At 37.9% G+C, this 17,672-nt stretch overlaps 1 protein-coding gene across 2 annotated transcripts in view; it reads left to right on the forward strand.

The window, feature by feature from the left end:
• Positions 1–10,110, forward strand: part of LOC115237847 (cadherin-89D) — a 47,920-nt gene extending 37,810 nt beyond the window's left edge. Inside the window, exons 11-22 of one of the 2 annotated variants that reach the window (XM_029811189.1) lie at positions 233–485; positions 605–908; positions 1,210–2,891; positions 3,283–3,495; positions 4,345–4,433; positions 4,502–4,585; positions 4,682–4,750; positions 5,769–5,972; positions 6,383–6,586; positions 8,166–8,330; positions 8,581–8,942; positions 9,072–10,110. In XM_029811189.1, coding sequence (XP_029667049.1) covers positions 233–485; positions 605–908; positions 1,210–2,891; positions 3,283–3,495; positions 4,345–4,433; positions 4,502–4,585; positions 4,682–4,750; positions 5,769–5,972; positions 6,383–6,586; positions 8,166–8,330; positions 8,581–8,942; positions 9,072–9,103 — 3,661 coding nt within the window. In that variant the 3' untranslated portion in view covers positions 9,104–10,110. Of the gene's footprint in view, positions 1–232; positions 486–604; positions 909–1,209; positions 2,892–3,282; positions 3,496–4,344; positions 4,434–4,501; positions 4,586–4,681; positions 4,751–5,768; positions 5,973–6,382; positions 6,587–8,165; positions 8,331–8,580 lie in introns of both variants that reach the window. The other variant, XM_029811188.1, reaches the window with a different exon arrangement.
• The last annotated feature ends 7,562 nt before the right edge of the window (positions 10,111–17,672 follow it).

Here is a 17,672-nt window from a genome sequence, read left to right on the forward strand (position 1 = left end):
AAATTATAATTATATTTAAAAATATAAAATAATTCTTTATTAAATAACTTTAATAAAAACTAAATAATAAAAACTAAAATTTTTCTTCTCTCCATTGGCCGCATTTAAGAGAAGCTTTACCAATTAATATCCGATTTACTCCAGTTAATAGAGGGAAAAATCAAAGATCTCGCGATATTTTGTGGATACAATATTATTCGTCGATTTAAAAGATGATGACGGTCAATTGCAGGGGAACGACCACCGCTCCTTTGGTCTTCCACGTGATGGAGAATGTTCCCGATGCATTGATCGGCCAAGTGCTTCCGCACAATGGCACAGCATCTGGCATTCAGTTCCTTATCGTTAATCAGCAGGACGTGCCGGATGTCGCCATTATGAATGACGGTTCTCTCTATGCTCCTCAAGGCCTAGATCGCGAGGCGAAGGAGAATTATAGCGTCACCGTGATTGCCGAGGGATCGCGCGGCGTGGGTGTATTTCAGGTAAACCTTCCATGCGTAAAATACGTTTCCGCTGTTTGTGCTGCTTTTAACGCATAATCGCAAACGCGCTTCATAATGCATAATAATCGTCGCTTCGAATGATTTAAAAAAATGCTCAGGTGCGGATCATCGTCGACGACGAGAACGATCACGCGCCGGAATTCACGCTGTTCGATTACGAAGGCCGGATCATGGAGAATAGTCCCCCGGGAACGGAGGTCGCTTTGACAGATCCGATCGCGGCGAGCGATAAGGACGAAGGCAAAAATCGGGATTTCACGTTTGCTCTACAAGGCGAGGGTAGCGGCCTGTTCAGTATCGATCCGTTAACGGGCCGAGTATTCTTTTTGGGTATCGAAGATAGAACCCTGGATCGTGAAACGAAAGCAAATTACGAGCTGCAAATTATCGCCACCGATAGTGGTAAGTATATCCATAAGTTATTTATTAATTTTTATATTTTATTTTACATTCTTTTATATTTTTATTTATCGGACTATCTAACATTAAAATATTATGACGAGATAAAATTTGATGCGGATAATTTGTTGTTTATTTCTACATTTTTATAGTTTATTTCTAATATTTTTATAGTTTATCGGAAATTTCTAAAAATATTGAAAGATACATCATAATCTTATTAGTATGAAACGTTTTAAAAGATATGAATTTGAGACGATAGGGTTTGGAAACGAATGTTTCAAAGGTGTTTCTCTCATTGTAGGTGGACTCAAGTCGGAAAGTATTCTGAGGATAACGGTGCTCGACGCGAACGACAACGCTCCAAAGTTTATACGGATGGTGGTCCTGCCGGATCAAGGGGTGCGCGTATCGCACGATCCAAGTGAATCCGTTGAGGTAGAAGATGGGGAAGCACATCAGACTATCGATGGCGGGCGACGTTCGCCGTTACTGCTGGTGCCGGAGAACACGACGATTGGCGTGCCCATAATCCGCCTGCTGGCGGACGACAAGGACGAGGGTGCGAATGCGGCGATAACGTACAGTCTGAGCAATGAAACGACCTTGAACGGGGTGAGGTCCCGTCGTTACGACGTGACCAGCCGCCGTTACTTCCACCTCGATCCGCGCACGGCCGAGATATCTATCGCTCGGAATCTACCGCCGGAGAAAGATATCCGGCTGTTTGTCTTGGCGAAGGACTCGGGCGGCCTCTCGGACAACATCACCATCCGGATCCATGTGATGGACGTGAACGATCACGCGCCTGTCTTCGACAAGTCCTGGTACATCTTCGACTTGGCCGAGGGCACCTACAGCAATCACGCGGTTGGCGAGGTGCGAGCGTTCGATGCTGATTTTGGGGCGAACGCCGATCTCAGCTACGAGCTGATCACCAGCCACGAGGATTCAATACATACCGGCAACTTGTCGCGTTCGTTCCACGTGGATCCTCATGAGGGAATAATACGAGTGAGCGGTACTCTCGACCGCGAGAGAGCCGCGACTCACCGTCTCCTTGTGGTGGCGCACGATCAAGGTTCGCCAAGTCTAAGCTCGTCCGTGGAGGTGGAGATCAATGTGCTGGACGTGAACGACAACGCGCCGACATTCCACGGCTACGACGAGCTAGAAAAAGAGGGCAATCGATTGCCGATCTACCGTGTTTCCGTTCTGGAGAACATTCCGATCGGCACGCAAGTGGCCAAGGTATACGCGAACGATAGCGATTTTGCCGGGAACGGAAACGGATTGATCCTGTTCGACCTGAGCTATCAGGATCGCACGGAGAAGCAATACTTTGCAGTGGACAGCAAGGAAGGTATCATCGTGACCATCGCCAAGCTCGATTACGAGACCAAGAGCGATCATCGTTTGATCGTCACGGCGAGCGATCTAGGCTCGCCGGTCAGCCTGACTTCTTCGGCTGTGGTTCTCGTCACTGTGCTGAACGTCGACGACGACGAGGAAACGGACAACAAGGTGTCTAACATGCCAACCTTTCGGCACCGTTATTACGAGATAGAGGTCGATGAAAACGTCTCCGTGCCATTACTGATCGCGCAGCTCGATCTAGCCGACAATTATCACGGCGATCATATAAGATATAGCTTGGCGGCTGACGGTTCCGATGGCAGGGAGCACTTCTCGGTAGATTCGAAGAACGGTTCTCTATACTTGATGACGGAGATCGACCGGGAGACCAGAGATCGGTATGAGGCTAAAGTCAGAGTTGATCGATTGAAGATGGGCCGGGGCATGCCGGTGATGATTTATCCGGTCGTCGGGGAGAGACTGAACGGTCTGGCGCCTAACGAGGCTAGAGTGGTTGTCAGGATAAAGGACGTGAACGACAACGCGCCTAGATTCAAGTCGAGAGACAGACCTATCCTTGCTGCTATACCCACTACCGCTCATTACGGTTACGAGGTCGTCAAAGTGGAGGTACGTACGCACACATACGCACAGCTAAGCGACTAAAAGTGAGCTGGTTTTAATCCATTTTGGTTTTTACGCTACCTCTTCCGCCTTCTCTCTATTCTTTCGTCTTTTTGGAGCGTCCCTCTTTCGAGCTTTATTCGATTTTCTGAAATGGCTTTTTCACATAAATGTCGTGTCGCCTGAGCATTCTGTTAATTGCGATGTAATAGAATGCGCGTTAATGGAATGAGCGAACGTATCTCGAGCTTCCGTACAATTGAAAAGTCTTAAACGGTGTAAAAAAAACTTTCCCGAATTAAAGATCCCCGAGTGTCTGAGAATCATTCTATATCAGCTTTAATGTGAATAAAGTCGACGAGATTTATTTTGGCGCACTCTTGGCTGGGTTTCGCAGGCCGAGGATCCGGATCTGGGAATAAACGGCGAGATACGCTACCAAATTCTCGGTCGGGAGGACGCCCCACGTTTCGCCATTGACCCACTCAGCGGTCAAGTGCGATCTGTGGCGAGTTTTGGCCGCGACGCCGGTCGCGTCTTCGGTTTCGACGTCAAGGCCACCGACAGACAGGGCGCCGAGAGCGGACGGAGCAGCATCGCCAATGTCTTTGTAAGACGTTATAAAAAATCCGAGTTTTCTAAAAATGGGGAAAGAAACTAAGTAAAAAACCGGTATTTTTGGATAAAAAATTATTTTGTTTGTAATTTTGAAAGATAGTGTCAGTTTTCTTCGAACAAAAAAGGTATGGGAATTAAATTAATTTTGTTTACTGGGTCAGTAATCAATTCCAGTGGATGTGGCTGAGCTGATTACTACTTTGCATATTTGTTTAATCAATTGAGTTCGAATATTTTAAAACAGGTTAATTTTGATTTTTATAATTCAATGGTATTTTTGGATATTCTTTATTTTTAAAGTTTCATCAAAGTTAAAAGAAAACTCTCTCAAGCATAGTAAAATTGTTGTTATTTTTGTTATTTTATGGACCAGAATTGAGAATAACACAGGACATGGAATCTGATATCTAATTTTAATAAATTTCAATCAAAATTTAATAAATAAGCATCAAAATTAGATTTCTGCTATAAATTTTTGAAAAAATACATTCCGAGTAATTAATGGGGTGAAAAAACTCACTTTTGGGGGAATAAAAAATAGTTTTTTACCAAGTTTTTTATCCAAAGTTTCTGTTTTTTTATTACCCTTTTAATCTCTAGTCGCACATATTCCACATCATCCGTCTCCTTCTTACCCTCTCTCTCTCTCTCCCTCTCTTTCGCATATACATATGCGGTATATCTTAATTACTTACCGTTGAAGATAGCTCTCGGGCTAATTTCCTCACAGGGAAATGGGATGTTTCGAAAGACGGAAACACCCTCCCTCTCCCTTTCTCTCCATCTCATACGACAATCTGTTCTGCTATCTGGTATGTATATCTCGTTATCGAATTTGTAGGTGTACGTGTTGGACGATCAGAAGCAAATCATCATGGTTATGGGACGGAAGCCTATCGAGATCGAGCCGGAGCTCGAAAACATCACCATGTAAGTATGCGGGTGTGTATATTATCGCAAAGAATAGAATCGCGAACTTGGGAACTGTAATCTTTCAGAGCGCTGCAGAATGTCACTGGTTTGGACGTGCGGGTAAGAAAATTGGAGCCCCACATCGAAAAGAACTTGATCGACGCGGCCTCGTAAGTTGCTAATTCGCCGAGCGATTTTGATAAATGAATGATATCGTTCAAATTGACACAATTGTTAGTTGAATTTTTGATTTATTTAATTTCCAGCACCGACGTTTATTTGTACGCGATCGATCCACATCTGAACGTTATGGTGGACATGGATACTTTGAACAGGTAATTCATCATATTATTATTTTGATTGTATAATATTCAACAAAAATAACTTTCTTTCAAACCGTCACGAAAAAATGTAATCATTCTCCATATTTTTTTTTACATCGATTTCGAAAATGTTCTATTATATCACAATTTCAAAAATCTTAGAATTTTAAAAAGGCTTTTTTATCGTATTACGATTACGACACATTATATATTAGGACAGTTTAATTTTTTATTTTATTTAAAATTAATTATATTAATAGAATTTTTAATTCTCAAAAAGAATTTGTTGCAAAAATATTATAGTTAATGATAAGATTTCTGTAATTAAATATTGGAAAAATTGTAAATTAAGTCTGCCATTCAGTATTCAATTGTTTATTCAAACAAGAGTTTTTAAAATTAAGAGCATCGGATTTTTGCAAAATTAAAAAGAATAAATTATGTAAAGGTTCCCAAGCTCCCCTTTATTGAATACAAATTCTATGTTAAAATTAATTGCAATATGATAAACTTGATATAGGCCGTAAATGAATAGAATTAATTACAACTTCTCGCGAAATAATAAACCCAACATTTGATCACGGAAATCTTATTAACTTTAATCTTTACAATAAATTTCTTTTGAGCATTGAAAGTTTTAAATCTATATACTTAATTTTGAACGAAATATATAAAATTTTGTTAGCATGTCACATATACCGTAGCTAATATAGTATAGTAATTTATGTTGATATAACTATACTTTTTTACAACTTAAACCTAAAATTTTTTCCAAAGCTATAACATTTTTAAGAATCGTAATATATAGCAATCACAAGGATTATTTTTTATCTTAACGTTCCTTTTTGTTAGATTATTATATAAGAAATTTCAAATTTTGTTAATTAACTGGGAGTCGAGATTTTTGTAAAAGTTTAATTAGATTACTCCATTAAACTCGATTCGTATCTCGTATATGAAATTTTAAGCCATTTATATTTGATACCAAGTTTATACAAAAAAACTCGTATATATACGCGTGACTTTTTAGCGTCTTTAATACCAAGAAGGTGGACATTAAACGCGAGCTGGACGAGTTTCGCGTGCTGGAGATAGCCGGTAGCACACCTCGCAGAGGCAGTCAACGTTACTTGTTATCCACTCTCGAAGTAGCCGTCGTGGTGCTCGGCTGCGTCGTCTTCGTGGGCGCCCTCGTGACCGCCCTATGCGTTACCTGCGTCCGTCGCAACAAACGGTACGCGGAATACGATTTTGCACGCTCGCCATCTCGCCTAACGTCGACGCAACGTCGTACATCTATGCTACCATACTAACTCCTGGACATGTCACCTAAAGGATCTTCCCTCTTTCTCTCTCTCTCTCTCTCTCTTTTTCTTTTTACCTTGCCCAAAGGATAATACTTAGTATTAACACTCAATATACGCGCTCTATCTAAATTTATGATGTCGCTTGTAAGGAAATATTCGGAAAAATAACGGAATCTCAGGGTGGGAGGAAAGGGTTGGGGTTCGAATCGTGTGTGTTTTTTGATCTCTTGTCGAAATATTTTTATTATCGTCCTGAATGCGCTGATTTTCTATCTGATTTGCCACAAACTACTCTGGGTGCTACTCTGAACTGGGAGTCTCGAATTCCATTCATTAGTCGCAGACGACGAGACAAGGCCATGTTTTCGACTGTCAGCCCGGTCGGATTCGCTCTGACGGATCCTGCCGGTACTCTGCAGAAGCCGCCGCTCTTTCCTACCTTCGTCGACGGTCTTCATTACGACCCCGAGCCCTTTTGCTCCGAAGTGCCCAGGCGTCAGAGCATATGCGAGCACGGCGGCAGCTGCGTCCGCTTTCATACGTAAGTTCTGATCTGCTCGAGAAGGATTATTATTAGATAATCAAGAAGCTTCGTGTGATTTATACACGTGTACAGTGCACAGCTGGAAAATTTGTGTTTTCTTGTTAAAAAATATGCCGGTTAAAATTTTTGTGTTAAGTATTTAACACATTCATGTGTTAATTTAACATATTGCTGTTAATTGAACTCAAATGTTAAATTATTAAAATAACTGAAAAAGTGTAAAAATAACACAATGTGCATCTATTTTTAATTTTACACAACAAATATGTTCCGTATTATTAATGACAGGATTTACCTGTTAAAATTTACAGAAAAAAATGTTGATTTTATTCTACAATAGAAGTGAGAGTGACTATAGACCGTCAATAATATTTTTCCAAGTTAATTTTATCATTAAAAATATGTTAATTTTACACAAAATTTATTTCAAATTACTTTGAAGTTTACATTTATTTTATGTTGAAATATTAAATAGTATAATATTAGTGTCACATTTAACATATCCATATTATGTTGAATTAACACAAAAATTTGTATGGACCGTTTCGGACATGTGATATCTGTTAAATTTGACACAAATTTTTCAATTGTGTCATCTATTTTAATTTATAAATTAATTTATTTCTAAAGTATATGGCAAATAAAAGAAGCAGCTAATGCTTTTATACGTAAAACAATGAGAAGAATTGATTTATGTTAAAAAAAAGTATATGTAATATTATTCCATTAAAAAAATCGAATTGATCTTGAAATCTCCAAAATGCCTCCACTTTTAGGATTATCGTATGAGCTATCTAATCCCCTCGAAACAATTTAACCTCCATATGTGCTACTTCTTTTGTGTTTGCCATACTTTTAGAGATAAATGCATTTATAGATTATGAGTTTATATACCCCATATGTATGGTATAATTTATTTATAGATTAATGAATCACTTTGTATATACAGAAGATATCTCTATATAAGTGCCGTTTGAAATTGCTGTTAAACGGTAGAAGATACTTGAAAAACGTAACATTTTTTTTATTATTTTTATATAATATTATTATAGAATAATGCAAAAGATAATAATAAAGAATTATCATTTAATTAAAAAATTCTTAGGAAATTTGTAATCAAGTATTGATGTAGCTGTTATTCTTCGCAATATTAAATATTAAATATTTTTGTAATAAATCGAGTTTTTTAAATTTATATATTAAAATTTATTTAAAATTCAATGAAGAAGAAAATGATTTTTGAAGTATAAATTATATATAAATTTTATAAAAAGCCTTATATATATAAAAATTTATATAAAAAACCTAATATACATAAAAAAATATGGCAAAACAATTTTCATAACTATAATAATGGATAAAATATTGTCTTTTATCTTAATAGAGAAAATCCTATCCAATTCAATTTTTGACTGATAAAATTAGAGCATGATAATTGATAATTAGAAGCGCATCGCGTTGACTCCTTCGCTTCCGAAGGAAAGCTTATTATTATATTCACTATTATTTTTCACTACATCGGAGAATTTCGGAGTATCTTATAATATATCGAAATCGCGCCGCGGGCTACTTTCAGGATGGGCGGGGGCGGAAAACACGCGGTGCGGTCGACAGGTACCTTGAAAGGCCTCGAGGCATCTGCGACATCCTTACATTCCAGCGGTCAGGATTCTGGTATCGTGGCACGTACCTCCTGTCATTGCAGTCACTCGTCCAGTCCTTCCAGCGGCGAGAGCAGCAAGTAAGTAGGGCTTCCAATATATTCTCTCCCCTCAACTCGGTTTCACCGATATGCGGATATTGTTGGAAATCACGTAGCAGAGAAATATCACAAAATTATAAGAAGCGTATAAAGAAATAAGGAAGAAAAACGTCATTAATTCGGGTGACCTTATTATTAATTCAAAATGCAATTATCCTATTAATTGATCGAGTTCTCTCCCTGTTCTCCTCCATCGTCCGCGCAAAATCCTTCTTCTATTCTCTTTTAGCGGGTACGAGGATTCGCTCAAGTCCCTTCAGCGTCACGAGCGATGCAACGACATTTCGCGCGGGGGGTCTCACGACACCTCGAGCGTGGTTGGCAGACGAGCAAAGCTGGCGGCGAAACGGCGACAGCGATTCCATTCCTTCTCGAACGGCGAATCCGTTTATACCCACGAGATGATGTTGCAACGGGAACAGCATTGCTGTGCCGGTGGTACCGGTACCGAGAAGAGACGGCAAGCAGAGCATCGCCGCGCGCATTCCGAGGCGGAGAACAATATCACCGAGACGGTGATACATGAGCATCCCGGAACGGAGATCTCGTTAGCCGGCTCCCAAACGAACCCCACGTCGACCACCCTTCACGGTAGGTCCAATATCGACGAAGCTAGGAGACGGAGCAGCTGGAATAGATATAATTTCGGTGCAACATAACAAAAGGTACATCCTTAATAGGACACATTTGTCGAAATTGAGCGGATAATCGTATTCGCAGGTACACCCAGAACCAGCCACATGCTCTATTAGCGGAGTCGATTTGTAAAAAACGGAGAAACATCTCCGAGGAGCGCGAGGAATATATAACGGCTGCAAGTTCTTTGTTTTTATTCGATAACGTTATTTTTCTTCGTAAATTTGGAATATAAATTATTTTTGTACGTTGTATATGCTCTCGTCACACACAGTTGGAAAATTTGTGTTTTCTTGTTAAAAAATAACCCGTTTAAAATTTTTGTGTTAAATATTTAACACATTCATGTGTTAATTTAACATATTGCTGTTGTGTTAATTGAACTCAAATGTTAAATTATTAAAACAACTAAAAAATAATTTCACACAATAGGTATGTTTCGTATTATTAGTTAGACAGGATTTATCTGTTAAAATTTACAGAAAAAAATGTTGATTTTATTCTATAATAAGAGTGAGAATGACTACGGACCATTAATAACATTTTTGCAAGTTAATTTTATCATTAAAAATATGTTGATTTTACACAAAATTTATTTCAAATTATTTTGAAGCTTGCATTTATTTTGTGTTAAAATATTAACGTAAATTAATGTCACCATTTAATATATCCATATTATGTTAAATTAACACAAAAATTTATATAGACTGTTTGAGACATAATATTTATTAAATTTAACACAAATTTTTCAACTGTGTAGCGTGTCATCTCGTTGCCAAAGTATTTGCACGTCGTCGAATCGGAGAAAATCACTCATTTCTGTAAATACACGACACCGTTTTCAATTTTTCATGTTACTCTTTTGATTAATCGAGATTAGATTAGACCATGGCGCGGCAATAACTATGTCGATTAAGATTATTTATAGCGCAAATATTAAAACTCAAAATGCGAATGTTATTCATGTATAATATAAAGCATATACAATTTGTTGTAGATATATTTTGTGAATATGTCCATACTTCGATCGGTTATATTCTCGATTATATTAGCTTCGATTTATTTTATATATACATATATATAATTATTTAATATATATATATATATACTTTTGTAAAATGTAATAAAATGTAACATATAATGTAATTTATATCCTATTTAAAACATTTCTTTTCTTACTTCTAATTTTTCAACAATACGTTGTAAATCGTTAATAAAGAAAAGAAATGTCCTCAGTACTTCTATTCTCTCGCTATTTAACCTGAATAGCTGTCATTAATTAATTAACGTTTTACTTTCAGGATAAAAATTTTATGGATAAAATAATTTCAATAATAAATGATCTCTGCTCTTGTGTAAATTTCTAGAAATAAAAAATGCCACTTCTTTTAATTTCAAGATTAATAGAAACTCTCCGTTTAATGATTTCAGTAATACAATGTGAGATTTGTCGAAAGTAAAAACTATTGAGGTAATTAATATTCTCAATGTCGTAATTATAACTTTTGGAATATACGTACTTATACGGGCGCAATCACGCCACGTCCCGTCGTCAAAAGTGACCTTCGAAGACACGTCGATATCTCGCAATTCCTCTCGAAGTTCTTCGACGGTCTGAGGAATCCCTTTACTTTGATTAAATCAGCGTAGGTGTTTTAATTACGATAAATCAAATCGGCACGCGAGGGAGCATTATTAATCCCTTTTTAAAGGCAGAGATATCCAAAGAACATTCGGATAAATTATTGATAATGCTGCCAGAGCGAGAGAAAAAGAAAGAGAGAGATAGAACAAACTCGTTTCTGATTGCCTTTTTATTATGATCGGCTGATGGATGATGAACGATTGTCTATCCATTCTCGTTTTTAAAACGACGCGACAAAAACGATCGCTTTGTGCCTTCCATGGCAAGTAGAAGCAATATCACCTACAGGAAAGATGTTTTGTCGCAAGCACGTTTTTTTAGCAGTCTAAATATCGCGAATTTTTAACGTAATTATAGCAAGTAAAGCTTAATTACTTTTTCGAGGGAGAAGATAAATAATAGAGGGATATATAATTATTATTTTAATACTCTTAATTAATTTAAATTTTCATAAATATTACTTTCAAATTTTACATATTTCAATAATTAATTTTATTTATTCGTGTCTTTGTGTGATGTTATCATAACATTATCGGAAAACGGTGAGATTAGATTCGACTATGGACCCAGGAGGGACACTTAAAGGAGTGCCTAATACGTTCGGTAAACAAGTTTCAAGCGTCCCGATCGAGCCGAATTGAATCAAATTACGTCATCGATTATAGGATCTGGGCTGGCTTAAAAGGTTGCCGATTAACAACCTCGACCTCGACCGTGAGAACCGAGGACGATGTGTCGAGAACACGTGCTCATGTTCCAGCGCGGATAGTAATAGCGAGATCGCGCGGAAATACGTCGGGCAGGACTCCGGATACACACAGGATTAAATATCTAATATTTCACTCAAGTATTTGAATAACGTTTGTAGGAGGCGGACTTGATAAGACGCGGTGATTTCGCAGTCAGTCAGTCGTCGGACAAGGCCGCGGCCTTCGATTTCGCTCCCGCAGCCTCTCGTCGTCCGGAATCCCCGGCTCGTCTCCGGCCTCTGCTTTTCTTTCATTTAGCCGAGGTTTTAAAGTGAGAATCCCCTCCTGTCACTTTTCCCGCTAAACGTCAATTCGCTCGGATCGAAAGTGCATTACAAATTCAAGATTGCGTTGACGAGGACGATGTGTCTTAATTGAATTTCTGGCTGAGATTTCTCCAAGAAACTGTAAGCGAAAAGTCGAGCATCCTGCTATAATTTTGTCCAGTAACATTGCGGTGAAATTTATCGCTCTCCGTTGCTGCGAGAGAAGACTCGTTCTCATACGAACACGTTCGTAGCATTAGTATCTTTGTCCGCCATACACGTAGTATATATATATATCATAAATACTTAGCTGGAAAATGTGTCCCGAGTAGCCGGTAACCGCTGGCTGGGGAAACACGGAATATATGAACTCTCGGAGACTCCTTAAGTATCGATCCGTGGGAAAATGAACGACTTGTTTCGTGCTTTGGGTCACCCAAGGCGGGGGCTAATTCGCATATTCAATTCGTATATGCATTAGAGCTCGGGGTCGCTATTAGATGCACACGGGAGGCAGCATGGTGCAGCGGCCAGCAGCCGCAACTCGAAACTCGATCGCTCGTTATATCGCCCACTAATATCGCGACCGAGAAGGTTACAGGGTCGTCGTTGTGTGTCGCGCGCATACACAACTGTCTGGGCTCACCTTGCCCTTCGCCTTTAACCGCCCGTCGATTAAAGAAACTGTCGCATTTTCGCGACAGGAACATAATGGAGCTCGATTTTAGATCTAAGAAGGTGGGGGGGGGAGAGGGTGACTTTTTCCGGCCCGAGGCGATCCGGAAGAGGAATGTCGACGCGACGGTTTAAAATTAGGCGAGAAATTCTTCGACGGTAGTTTTGCCACGGGCGATTAATTCGTGAATTCCCGCAATTTCGAAGTAATTGCGGGGGGGGGGGGGGGGGGGGGGGAAGGGGAAGGGGAAATATAAAATCGCGAAGGACATACGGGGGAAAAATGCGAGATGCTTAGGATGAATACGACGAAGGGAGAGATAGAGAGAGAGAGAAAGAGAGAAAGAGGGAGCGAACGATTCTCAAAGTGCAATTTCTCACTGATGGAGAGAGGGAAATGCGTGGAACGAGCGCCGCGTTTCTCGAAGAAAAAAGGGGGGAAAAAAAAAAACTCGCGCTTCTTCCCGTCTGCAAGTCACCTTATATGCAGTTTATACTAACGAAGGGAGCGTCCTTGTCTCAATGTGTCGAGGGATGAGATCGTCGACGAGATCTGAACGTTCTCTTTTAAGATTTTCGTCGGAATAATAGCGACAGGAGAAGACGAGAGTATACAGATCGCAGCGGGAGAAAGAAGAGGGAGATAACGGAGCGAGACAAATATATATATCAATAACTCTCTCTCTTTCTCTCTCCCTGCGTCTAGATGGTCAGAAAAATACCGAAAAATTTTAAGAAAGCGAGATGCTTCGTGCATTAATGCGCTTTTATCGAATATAAATTACACAGCATAAAATAGCATTTTGGAAGGATGTAAATCGGATTATTCCAAGATAACTGACAAGATATAATTATATTAATTGCGTTTCAATAATCTCGAAACTCCTCTCTCTCTCTCTCTTTTTCTTTTTTTGTCCCGTTGGTGAGACACAATTCGACAATAAATTCAAACGACGCAGCCGGATTTTCAGTCCTTCGCTCTGAAGAGAAATTGGAGGATTCGCTCTCGTGCTCGCCGAAGATTCGAAAACGCTTACGAACCCTGGGTTCTAACCGAGCCCGCCAACGATGCAGTTTTCCATTTCGCCGAAATCCTTGCCGTATGCGATCGCGCTTGTGCAACGTTTCCGTTCGTCGACGAACGTGGTTCATCCCCGGCCGAGCTCCCGTTTAACGGCGGCAGCTGAAAAAAAGTCGATAGAGTCCGGGCCTGCATCACCCCGACAAAGTTGGACCCGGAGTCGGCGACGGAGCGGGATTTATGATTCCGGTTCCGAAGTTTCCGCGCTCGAGCTTTCCCTTCCCGCCCGATCGTTCCAAGCGCAGCTTCGCGATACGATCCGCAATCTTGTACTTGCGGATAAGAAGAGAAGGCAATCTCAGTCGCGCGGGACATGAGAATATAACAGGGCGGAATATAAAAGACGAGCTATTTTGACGGGAGTTACGAAGCCCGATACGCAGAGGAGAATGGCAGCCGGCGCATTGTGATTTCAGACATTGGTATTTTTCCCTCCCTCGCACTTCATTCTGGAAGAACATTTTCTTTTATGGTACGGTTGTATTAGGAATGCGATAGGACAAAGTACGAAGTAGCTATTTTGCTATAAACTTGATGTCTGAAACGCGAAGGCTGGGAGATTGCCCGTTGCGATTTTTTGTAAATTTGTTTTTTTTTTACGATACATGCGATCGAGGGAAATTAATATTAAAAGAAATTTATAACAAGATTTGCAAAATGCATTTTTTTATATTCTTCTTTATTTTTGTATTATATACAATTTTTATTTTATTATTATTTGTCTTATTATTTTGAGATTATTATGACAGAAATTTAATTTAATTTTTACACAAAGATTTATGTTATTCTAATTTATTTTAAAATTATAAATTAGAAACAAATGAACCAATTAAGAAGGTTTTGGCTGTACAATAGTAGCAAAAAACTGCCAAAATGAAAAAAAAAACATATTTTTTACGTTTATACTGTTTGAAAAGTCAAATAAATAAATCTGGAGTGTGAAAAGAATTAAAGTATCACAAAATAATATAATATTTAACGTCTTCGTAAAAGAAAATAATTGTAATTAATATTTTTCCTAATTTATGACAAAAACTTTTGATCGTGAATACCCTCTGAAAAATCAACTGCAAAAAACAAAAAAAATCGAGTAATTTGTAGAAAAAGAGAGAAAGAGAGATAATATTTTTCTACAATTTTTAGTAAATAACTTTTAAATAAGTAAGTGGATCTAAATCAACTCTTGCATAAATATTTATTAGAGTTTGTTTAATATATGCGAAAATTTTTATTTTGTTGGCAATGTTTTTTCCTTGTCAAATTTGTCAATAAGTGACTACAATACATGATTTTCCATAAAAATCAATATTAATTTTAAACTTAAATAATTTCCAAACTGTTCAGAAAATTGTGCTCAGGTTTTGTACAAATACTCAAAAGAAAGAGTAGAACAGTCTACAAAATTTTCATGCTTTTGTCAATGTTTTGATATATGACACATATATCCTTAAATCAAACTATTTATTAACACAAAACTTAATAAAGAGCGAAATTTTAGCGAATAAATTTGTACTTTTCTAATAAAAAATGCATAGAAGGAGGGACTTATTCGAGATTCTAATTGTGTTACCGGGATAATTCCAATGTTGAAAATATCGGGCGGGTATTTTTTCAGCTATATTTAATCGATGGAATTTGGTGACCACTGGTTGCGCGACAAGAGTAATGACCGTCTGTAAGATTAGGGAGAGAATTTCGCCAAGCGTCCTTGAAAGAAACGATCCAATTAACCGTTTAGCTGCCGCTTGGTTTCTAGAAACCGGAAATTTGGGCAATTTGCCGGGCTCATCGCAATCCTACGTAATCAGCGAAAGACGACTATGGTACGTGGGCGATGCGCTGCAAAAAAACGTAAATGGCGAATCAAGCTGGAGGACAAAGATACAGAGACGGCGTGCCGCGAGTTGGGATAGAGGAGAGAGAAAGGAGAGTAGCGATCGAAAGAACAGAAGAGGGAAGGAGATTAATCGATGTTGCATATGGTTGTATATGGTTATACTTACGCCAGTTGATCCATCGCGCTGATAGAGTAGAACGACATACACAGATGGATATATATGCTTCTATCCTTCCAAAATTTATGTCGCGATTAACATTTAGCGGTACGTCTTACGACGTCGTTCTTGATCGCGGAGATGCGTTCTCGCGCTAGTAAACACTCGGTTATTTTCGATCCGACGCAAAATGGAACCACGCGGATAAATACGTGACTAAGAATAAAAATACACTTTGATTGAATACAGAGTAATATGCGGCGGACGCACATACACATATTAAAATATGGCTAAAAGTAAATGTATTAAAGAAAAAGAGGGATATGCAAATTTTGAAAATATACATATATGATACAAACTTTAACTATAACTTTGTTATTCTCGATCAGATATCACAATAGATGCGCATTTTATATATGTATGTGTTTCTGACATTGACAAAAATAGATGTACTCTTCTGCCATTGTCAAAACTATCATGATTTATTGGCTAAAGTGTCAGATGCATTTGTTCGCTTGTCAAAATATCTTTTAGTTCTTTCCTCAGACACACAAGAAGCGTTATATTTCAAATAAAAGATAATTAAATGTTTTTATATTTAAAATTTAAGTCATAAATAATATTATTAAGATATTAAGGATAGAAATATAATTTAAATATAGCGCTGGTTATTTTTTATTATTTGTAATAAATTAAAGAGCGTTTTATAGCTTTGCAAAAGATAAAAAAACTTTGTTTGTCGATACATTTGTTTTATCTAGGAAAGCGAAACTTTTTGTCATTGAAAGACAGATATTCAGCATGAGAAACTCAGTCGAAATTCCCCGAGATAAGAAACACCTGCTACAGAAATACTTCAGCACCAATGGAGCGAGCTTTGAAATTCCTTCAAAATTACGTAGTTTTGTTATCGCGTCTGTACGTCTTTTGAATGTCCCATTTACAAAACCGCGAGGTCTCTCTCTTTGTCTCTTAACAATCTCATGATTTACATACATAACTATATCTGCTTATGAAAGCAATGATATAGTCTGTAGTCAATGCTTTCTCACCGCTATTATTTCCATTTTAAAAAATATGCTCAACTTTTTGAAAAAGTACTGATAGTATATGAAATAAAGAATTATGTCAATTTGATTATACAGTTTATTTATTCTTTTTATTAGTGTTAGAGCCACAGAAATAAATCTCTTTAGTTAAAATTATTTTTAAATTTTTCGTTTGCACGTTTGTCATATATTTTAAACAAAGTGTACGTTGAAATATCAAGTATCAGATAAATATAAATATAAATATTGTTTAAAAATATATAAAATTAAATCGTTTAGAAATATATCTCAATTAAAATCATTGATTTAAGTATTGAAAAATGAAATTACAAGGGCATAAAAGACAAGGGCATAAAAGTATATGATTAGAAAAGGAAAGTATCACATATGTAGACTGACGTAAAACATTCGTACAAACATGTATTACGAAACGCGTCCCTTTCGAGTTATAGCGTGACTTTTAGTTTTTGGCGCAGACCTCCCGTCAGTACCGTGACACAGGACGCGTTTGTTGACAGCGTCAAAATTGTGTAAATGTAAATGTGCTCTCCTTGCCAGTTACAGTTTTAGTTTTGGTTCTGACACATCACAGGAAATTTTCAGCACGCGAGAGTTTTCACGGAACATCCGGCTCCCTGCGATGCATCGATACTGCATCGATAAGGGTCATTTTGTGTGCGAATGTCCTCTTGTAAAAGATTCATCGTCCCTTTATTATCTCCTTTTTCTTTCCAAATATAGTTTGTTACATTGCAATATTACATTGCAATATTTATTGTGACTCTGCACGCTTACCATAATTCACGTACACGCAATTTTATTTTCCTCCGCAATTATCGAAAAAATATGTTCTCCTGCGCATAAATATAAGAAACAATTAAATTAAAATTAAATCATAAAAATGTAATCATTGATTTAAAATCATATTTACAACTTTTCGACAAGAGAGTATAAATATTTGAGATTTCAATATTTTTATATTAGAGAATTTGATATTTTCTACGATCAAAGAATTCAGTTTTCTCGATCTTCATACAATATGTTATCATATTTCACTGATGCATTTCTTAGCTATACAGTTTCAAGTTCAATAAGCGTTGAACGATGTGTCACTTGCGGAAGAGAGTCTCGCCGGGGCGCCGAGTCGGCGATGCAAACGATGCAATGAAAAGAAGAGACGAAGAGAGGGGGGGGGGGGGGGTGTTATTCAAATTCGGCCCAATTTT

Source organism: Formica exsecta, unplaced genomic scaffold (genome assembly GCF_003651465.1).
Source record: "Formica exsecta isolate Colony F162 unplaced genomic scaffold, ASM365146v1 scaffold311, whole genome shotgun sequence".
Lineage (NCBI taxonomy): Eukaryota > Metazoa > Arthropoda > Insecta > Hymenoptera > Formicidae > Formica > Formica exsecta.